This window comes from Apium graveolens, chromosome 11, assembly GCF_009905375.1.
Source record: "Apium graveolens cultivar Ventura chromosome 11, ASM990537v1, whole genome shotgun sequence".
In the NCBI taxonomy this organism is placed as follows: Eukaryota; Viridiplantae; Streptophyta; class Magnoliopsida; order Apiales; family Apiaceae; genus Apium; species Apium graveolens.
Genome location: NC_133657.1, coordinates 75,787,343 through 75,796,910, shown reverse-complemented (window position 1 = coordinate 75,796,910; position 9,568 = coordinate 75,787,343). Strand labels below are relative to the sequence as shown.

The window sequence follows — 9,568 nt, the reverse complement described above, 5'->3', positions numbered from 1 at the left end:
GCATTGACCACTATGCTTTCTACCACATGACTTACATTCCACAATTGGCCTGGTTGACTGAACTGGGGCAGAGGCAACTGAGGTGACACCGGAACTTGTCCGAGTAAAGCCTTTCCTCCTAAATCTCTTGTTCCTATTCCGGCCAAACTTTCTTGGGAACTTTTGACTGGACTCTTCTCTATCCGCCTTATCAGCACCACTATCAAACTATCTCTTTTTATCACTCCTCTCCTTGGAGGCCAACTTCTGATCACTTTCAATCACTAGGGCGGCTTGAACTACAGAGGTATACGTCTTAAGCTGCAGGGCCACCACCCTACTACGAACTTCAAGCTTCAGTCCTTGTTGAAACCTTCTAGCTTTCTGAATCTTGGTATTCACATATCCAGGGGCTAGTCGGGCAAATTCCATAAACTTGGCCTCATACTCAGCCACACTTTTCTTTCCTTAATTCAGTTCCAAAAACTCTACTTCCAATTGACTCTGCAAACAATCTGGAAAATACTTTCCTAGGAACAACTCAGTGAATTTGGCCCAAGAGACAGGTCCTTCTCCTTCTAGTGCACGCGTAGATTCCCACAAAAAACTTGCTTCGCCCTTGAGGAAATAACTGGCATAATCCGACTTAGAATCATCGCTGACCCGAATGAGGGTGAAGGCTTTTTCCATTTCCTTAAGCCGAACTCTAGCGGCAATCGGATCTACCTCTCCCTTAAATTCTGGGGGTTTGACTGACTGAAAAGACTTGAAACTAACAGTTTGGTTTGGCTCTCTAGGTTGGGGTTGCTGTTGAAGCTGTAATTGTTGTTGGATTTGTTGGTGCTGTTGTTGTATGAATTGCTGTTGTTGTTGCTGCTGTTGCAGAAATTGTTGTTGCTGCTGCTGCTGCTGCTGCTGGAATTGTTCTTGCTGCTGAGCCATCTGATTAGACTATTGGCGCAACAAATCTAGTAATCCATCCATGGCTGGGCCCCCATCAGAGTTCCTGACGGAGGAATTGGACGGGATATTCTTCTTGGGAGGCATTCTCCTGAAACACAACAAAAAGGTTTTATATGAAAACTATGCCCCCGGGTAGCAACATTTTTATGCATCAGGAGAATGCTGTCACAATTAAATATTCCCTTCCTTGTTTATTTGGGGTCCATCCATGATGTATAACTAAATTTAACAAAACCAGCAACAAATACAACAATAACAGTAATAGTAATAACAACAGTGCAACGAAAATAAAACCAACAACAACAGTATAATGGAAAGAACGATAATACAATAACAGTATAAATCCATCCAATAACTACAATACAACACTCGAAATAAACGGAATACACAACAAAATTGGCTGTCATTGCAGCCTCCGTCTAGTACAAGCTACATCAACATAATAAATATACATAAGTAAAACACCTACAAAACTCCTACAACCAACTCTGAGATCTGTATCCCACTGAAACAACTCTGACCTAGCCACTGCCACTACCACCGATGGATCCTAACTCAAATACCAACCAGTTCACGAGATCCTGATACTGAACAGCTCTAAACTCGGAGCTAATGAAATGGTCAATGGTCCGGGCTCTCTCTACAGCAGCCTGAGTCAAGGATCACACTCTCTCCTACATATCCGGTGAAAGGGTAGGGATGCCCTGAAAAGGCCCAACCTGTATCTGGTCAAGCTGTGCCGCTAACCCCGGGCTCTGCTCTCTGATCAAAGACCGGTTCACCGCTCAGTGAACATGGTAGGGGATCGGGGAGGATGCACCTGAAAGAACGGATGGAGGAACAGGTGGTCTCGAGGTGGAAGAACTGGGACCACACCCTGGAGGGAAATCCCTAACAACTGACACTGACCTTCTTACCCAACGAGGACGGGCACCAGGTCCTGACACACCTCCTGATATAATAGAAGGAACGGGTGGGGGAGGCATGAGAGTCTCCTCAGCTATGACATCCAAAGTCCTCTCAGAGTCTGAATCATCTGAATCTGACTGGTTCCCCCGAGATGGAGAACTAGAAATCACTATGGGCCACCGTCAATAATATAAATATACAGGGAAGATACAACAAGGTTAAGGAAAGTCTATTAAAATATTAATAGATGTCAGGGTAACACCGTCGGAACCCTCGACTGACTCTTAGGGATGCTCCTCTAAATTAGTTGCTGACTCACACATTAGGACACACTTCCGACACCTTTTTGACACAATCCTTAACCTAAATCAGGGACTTGAACCTGTAGCTTTGATACCAACTGTGACGGCCTCAACCTAGGGGCAGGGGCTGACGTCACCAAAATATAACAAATTACGATTATAATTTACTAAATAAACTTTATTATATAAACACGACCCCAAATCAGGAGCCGATGCAGGTTCAAGTATTATTTAGGTTACAACACAACAACTAACTTATTCCATGATCCGACACCCTAACTTATTACAACAACTCAACAGACCTTAGGGTCTGATACAAACTACCTCAGAGGAGCCAGGACCGGAGGGGGCTGATACTCTATTCTGCCCTGGTCTTCTAGATATCTGCAATAAATAGATACAAGACAAGCTGCAAGGTGAGCAATCAATTGCTCAACAGTACCACTATATGAATAACAAGTAAGTATAGGAACAACTATCATAACTAGTTTACGAAAACAAGTAAAACATATATAAACTGGATTTTAAACTAGCATGCTCTGAAAAACAATATCATCTGTAGTGTGCTGTGCAAAAATACCAGAGTCCAATTTTAGCATGCCATTTCCTTTCCAAAACCACTGTCCCATTACTGGGACCATAAATCATCTGTCCCGTTACGGGGACCATAAATTATTTGTTCTGTTACGGTAACCATTAAACAAAAAATCAGATATATAACTGGACGAATCCTAGGGACAGCTGATCAGTCTATCCCACCACAATTTGTTCCGGAACTCAGAGACTAGCTAGGTCTCTGTCATGCTTGATTAAGTGGTCTAAATAGGGCGCGCAACCGACTTAGTCTCTTACGCAACCATGCTGGGCCGTTACGGGCCTCTGACGTAGCCATCCACCATCTGATTTATTTTTATCCATTTTTCAAAATCAATTACACCTATCTCTTTTTAAACAATTATCTCACAGCACACATTCTAAAATCTTTTCAATTTAATCACAATCTAGAGATAGGTATTTTCAGAAGTTACTTTTTCCCCAAAACATCAGTTAGTAAAACATATTTAAATACGGGAAATACGTAACTTAAAATATTTTGTTCCAGCACGTAATTTAAATCAACAATTATTCATATATACTGAACTGTAAAAGATTTGTTCAGGGGTACTTGCCTTGTGAAGCTTTACACTAACACTGGCTTGACTCTAACCGACTTCAACTACTGGGTCCTTCGACTCGAACCTTCAGAATCGAAATAACCTAGTTTAAACGACCGGTCATGCTTGACTTATCCTCACTAAACACATTACCCAACAATACGATTCTCGACTCGCACATATATGCATAAAAATAATATACACGTAGTAATGCACGTAATAATACACGTAACAATTAGGGTTCAATTAGTATCGGTTCATATTTAAAAATCATTTTTAGAAAATTTTTGACAAGGACTCCTCTATTTATAGACCTACCCGTCGAAACATCAATCGAAGTCGATTCCCAACAAATCCAATACGAATCATCACGCAAATATTTATTTACTACCGAAAATATTTTACATAAATCATTTTATTTATTTAAAAATATTTAATATCACGAATTTTACTCAAATAATTCCTGCAATAAAAGGAATTAAATCAGAATTTTGTAACATTCAATCCAACTGCACCAAAAAAAAGCCCAACACTGACAGACCCAAAGTAACAGGCCCAAAATGCAGCCCAACAAACAACAGGAGAAGACAGAAGCAAAAAAACGGTGCCACACGGCCACACACGGCCACCACCACTGCACACACAAATAACACACACTAATACACACACCACGCATACACACGTACACATACATATACTTAACCGTATATATACATACATGTATGCATGCTTGTAATCTGAAAACAGGGAGAAATTGAAGGAATCACCGGAAAAATCCAACCGGAACTCACCAGAAAACCAGAAACCGGGGGAAGCAAATCAGGAAATAAAGAGAAGAGAAAGAGGAAGAGGAAAGAGGAGGAACAAAGAGAAGAGATGGAGACATTTCGAGAGTATAGACGAGAGAGAGAGAGAGAGAGAGAGAGAGAGAGAGAGAGAGAGAGAGAGAGAGAGAGAGAGATGAGGTAACCGAGAGATGAGACCAGGAGAAAGAAAAAGAAATTTATGTGTTAACTCTCCAAAATTCTACTGCTATGCCACGTTTCTATAATTCCTGACACGTGTTAGACAAATAACACGTACCTTTGGGACAATTACAAAGGTTCTGGAACCCGAAACTTAAAATTAACGAGCCAAGGGGCATGCAAAAGAATTCCAGAAAATTACGAAATTAGTCTTATAATGTCACAAATATCCCGGAGTTATAAAAACATAGATTTTAAAATTTTAAAAACACTTTTCAAAATGCAATTTATACCCGCCTTTAACCAATTAACGAAACAAAACGCAGGTGAAATTAATCCCGAAAATTACCAAAATAATTCTAAAATTCTCAGAATATTATAAACTTAATAAAATATAAGTTTCATGATTTTTGATGAATCCTTGAATTAAATATGGATTTTATAAATAAACACAATCAGAAAATCATAAAAAGATAAATAATTAATAAAATATTGATTTGTAAATTTCATAAAATCCTAAAAATAATTACTAAAATTATAAAATCATAAAACAATTTTAAAGAAAATCCAAATATTTTTGAAAATAAGTTTGTCATAAAATCACTTCCAAAAGCGAAACAAAATGATATGGTGCAACAAATAATCATTCAAACAATCCATGCAACCCAACAATCACATATAAATAATAATAAGTAAAACACAGAGACCAAAACCAATATAAAATTCTTTATTTAATTAATTATGCAATAATTACACATTTAAATATTACAAAAATATACGAGTCGTTATAGCTCCCCTGGAGGCCACTCGGCCAAGGGTGGCCACCATGCCCTCCTTAGCTGAAAATTTTCACCCTTTTTTCCGACGGTGTCAAGGCGACAGTGGCCAAGGGGCTCCCCTGGAGGCCACTCGGCCAGAGCTACTTGGCCAGGGATGGCCACCATGGCCCCCTTGGCTGGAATTTTTCACCCCCCTTTTTTGTCACCTTCTAAGCGACGGTGGCCGAGGGGCTCCCTTGGAGGCCACTCAGCCAGGCCACTCGGTCTAGAGGGTGTTTCATGCCCCCTTGACTGAAAATTTTCACCCTTTTTTTGTCGCCGTCTAGGGGACGGTGGCCGAGGGGCTCCCTTGGAGGCCACTCGGCCTAGGTGGTGTTTCATGCCCCTCATCTCGGCTGGGGCTTGTGATCGTGACCTCATTGAATGTTTTTCAACAAAATCCTTATCCTTTTTGTTGGATGGTCATCTCCTACTCGGTGGGGGTTCCTCTAGAGCCTCCCTGACCAACGATACCCGTCCTCAAAACTCTGGCTTGGTTGTGATGCTCTTACATGGCTGAAAAGCCTTTAAGTGTAATCTTACCCTTCCAAGTCCATTATTCTAAGAGTGTTCGGGGGTGACTACCACGGCTGAAAAGCCTTCAAATGTAATCTTACTCTTACGAGTCAACTCTTCCAAGAGTGTTCGGGGTGACTACCACGGTTGAAAAGCCTTCAAATGTAATCCTACTCTTCCAGTTTCACTTTTCTAAGAGTGTTCGAATTGACTACCACGGTTGAAAAGCCTTCAAATGTACTCATACTCTTTCGAGTCCATTCTTCCAAGAGTGTTCAGGGTGACTACCACAACTGAAAAGCCTTCAAATGTAATCTTACTCTTTCGAGTCCACTCTTTCAAGAGTGTTCGGGGTGACTACCATGACTGAAAAGCCTTCAAATATAATCTTACTCTTCTGAGTCCACTCTTCCAAGAATATTCAGGGTGACTACCATGGCTGAAAAGCCTTCACATGTAATCTTACTCTTCCGAGTCCACTCTTCCAAGAGTGGTCGCAGTGACTACCATGACTGAAAAGCCTTCAAATGTAATCTTACTCTTTCGAGTACACTCTTCCAGGAGTGGTCATGGTGTCTATCACGGCTGAAAAACCTTCAAATATAATGTTACTGTGCCGAGTCCACTCTTCCAAGAGTGGTTGCGGTGTCTACCTCGACTTTCAAGGGGGCGCTTAGCTAGGGACATCTTGAAGAACTCGTCTTTAATTCCTTACTGCAGTGCTATCGTAGCTACCTTATCATCAAGTTCCGGGACCTTCAAGGCTTCCTTTGTGAAACGATTCAGGAATTCACTTAAGGACTCCTTTGGTCCTTGCACAATACCCATGAGAGAGGCTGAACTTTTCTCATGCACTCTGCCACTAATGAATTGCTTGATAAAGGCTTGACTTAGTTCTATAAAAGACCCAATTGAGTTAGGGGTTAGACGACTATACCACCTTTGAGCCATACCAGATAGAGTATGGGGAAAGGCCCGACACTTGATAGTATCGTTTACGGGCTATAGTAATAGGGCGTTAGAAAACATCCTGGCATAGTTAGCTGGGTCGCCAATACCATCATATGCTTTGATGGTAGGCATCTTGAACTTCCTCGAGATATGGGCATTCATTATCTATTTGGTGAATGGTGGGTTTGGATCATCAGGATCTCCTAGGGGCATCAAATCACTTGGATCAGCCCTTGAAGCCACAACCCTTCTTGGTGTTGGACCTTCCAAGTCTGTTATAGGAGGAAAATCCCTTTATTTTGCTACAGGTGGAGGTCTTGGTGTCAAGTGTAAGCCTTGGACAACCATCAAGGCTCAGGCATCAGCAGACTTCATGGTCGAATACACCATTAATGACCAAGAAGTCAGGGGCAAGATATAGTAACCCTGAAAGGAGGAGAGAAGGATAAAGAAGAAGAAGACTTGACTCTGAAGGAGTATTGGGTTCTCCATTTAGAAAGAGCGTCCAAAACAAAATCTAGTGGTGTAGGCCTAGTCTTGCAAAGCCCTGAAGGGTTGATGATCGAATATGATTTGAAGTTCGACTTCCTAACTACCAATAATGAAGCAGAGTATGAGGCTTTGATACCCGGGTTAGGCTTGGATAGAATTGTGAGAACAAAGAATCTTAAAATCTGTGGAGACTCAAGGCTCGTTGTTACCCAAGTTAATGAGGACTTTGAGGCCAAAGATGATGCCATGTCCAAGTACCTAAGGGTCGTGAAAGGAATACTAACTCAATTTGATGAATGGTATGCAGAACATGTTCCGAGAGATGAGAACACTACGGTCGATGCCCTTTCCAAGTTCGCCTCATCTGAAATCGAGAAATATCCAAGAAGTATCTACTTCCAAGTCTTCAGGACCCCGATAATTCATATCATAAACTTAAAAGCACCAGTTGGCTTGACGAGCTGCTGGATTGACCCTGTCAAGAACCACCTTCAGAAAGGTCGGCTCCCAGATGATGCCTAAGAGGCGCGCAAGTTATCAGTGAGAGCATTGAGGTACTCTCTAATCGAAGGCCTTCTATATAAAAGGTCTTTCGTGATCCCCATATTTGAAGCAATTAAGACCTCACGAGGCTAAAGATGCACTGAAGGAAGCTCACAAAGGGATTTGTGGAAAGCACCTGGGGGGTAGGGCACTCGCTCATAAAATAACCTAGTTGGGGTTCTACTGGCCGACAATGCTAGCCGATGTAAAGGATTATGTGAAGAAGTATGATAGATGCCAGAGGAACACTCCTGTAGTTCGACATCCCCCATAGAAGTTTATGTCCATTAGCTCCCCCATCCCCTTCACGATGTGGGGAATGGACATACTAGGTCCATTTCATGTGGCATCGGGACAAAGGAAGTTTATCGTGGTCGCCATTGACTACTTGGTTAAGTGAATTAAGGCTAAGGCACTAGTCAAGATAACCACCAAGCAAATTTCTAAATTTTTTTAGGAAAATGTGATATGTTGATTTGAAATCCCATGCATTCTCATTACAGATAATGGGCAACAGTTCAACAATGAAGAGTTTAAGGAGTATGGTAATGACAACAATATAGAACTCATATTCACCTTAGTTTCCCATCCCCAAGATAGTGGGAAGGTAGAGGTCGCTAACCGGACCATCCTTGATGGACTTAAGAAGAGGGTTGAACGCTCAAGAAACACTTGGGTGGATGAATTGTTATATATACTCTGGGCATATCGTATTACCTGCAAAGTTACACGTGAAGCTACCCCATTCATGTTGGCCTACAGAGTCGAGGAAGTGGTGCCCCTTGAGATCACCCATGAATCATCGATGGTTGAAGAATTTGAACCTGAAACAAATGAAGAAGGCATGAGGCTCGCTCTCAAACTAATTGATGAAGTCCGAGATGAAGCCAACGCCCGTAATGCAGAGTATCATCGCAGAGCCTCCCTCTACTGTAATATGAGGGTTAAAGATATGTTTTCCAGCAAGAAGACTTGGTTTTGAGGAAGATTGAGGCATGCGGAGTTGGCGAGAAAGGGAAGCTAGCTCTGAATTGGGAAGGACCTTACAAGGTCAAAAAGACTCTAGGACGAGGATTCTACAAGTTGAAAACTTTGGGTGGAGATGAGGTCCCACGAACCTGACACACATCAAACCTAAGAGTTTATCATGTCTATCACAAGCAACTTATGTTTCTAGTACTTAGTAATTGCGTAGTAATAAGGTCGATAAAACCATTTATATTCCATGTAAAGGTTGAACCCATTTTTTGGGATATTATCTATGTATGCAAGTTTGTTTTATCATCTTGTCTATCAATTATTTATGTATGAGCATAGGATAAGTGCAAGCCATTAAAGGCCAAATACCAAAAATAAAAGACAAGTAAATAAACATGCTAATACTGCATAAAAGATAAAAGACCCCGAAGGATCACAAGTCATCCCCAAAGGACAATAGGAAACAAATCTAGAATATCATAAGGCCACACACGACCACGAATAAATAAGTCTTAAATCAAAGCCACAAGAGTCGATATAGGCCATACAAGGCCGGTAGATTACTAATTAGAGGAGCCTTCTTCTTCCTCACTCCCATTCTATGCGATATTGGTGACCACTTTGTCATCTTCATCTCTACTGGTCTCGCTATCAGAGCCCCCCGAAAAGGACGAGGAGGAACCCTCATTTTGAATCCGCTTTTCTTGAACGGGCTCACGAACCTTCCCATATAAGGGACCTTTAGACGGCGCTTTCCCACCTGGGCTTCCTCAAGCAGGGGATTTCCTTTTGGCTTTGTCATAGATAAGCACTTTTCCCCTAGAGCTAGAATGGCTTGAGTTGAAGCCGGAGTGTTGAGAAGCAACGATTGGCCCCGAGTCAGATAATTGGGCGACCATGGCAGTGTCGGATAAAGCCCAAGGACTAGGAAGTCTTCTGGCTGAAAAATATCAGGATAAACATCAGGGACCTTAGTAACGGCCGAATTCCAACCAAGC

At 41.8% G+C, this 9,568-nt stretch overlaps 1 protein-coding gene across 1 annotated transcript; it reads left to right on the top strand.

Moving 5' to 3' along the window:
- The first annotated feature begins 7,115 nt into the window (after positions 1–7,115).
- On the top strand, positions 7,116–8,714 carry LOC141695603 (uncharacterized). Its single transcript, XM_074499840.1, has 3 exons — positions 7,116–7,437; positions 8,096–8,466; positions 8,556–8,714. Exons 1-3 carry the CDS (start codon positions 7,116–7,118, stop codon positions 8,712–8,714), a joined length of 852 nt encoding a protein of 283 aa, XP_074355941.1.
- Positions 8,715–9,568: the final 854 nt, after the last annotated feature.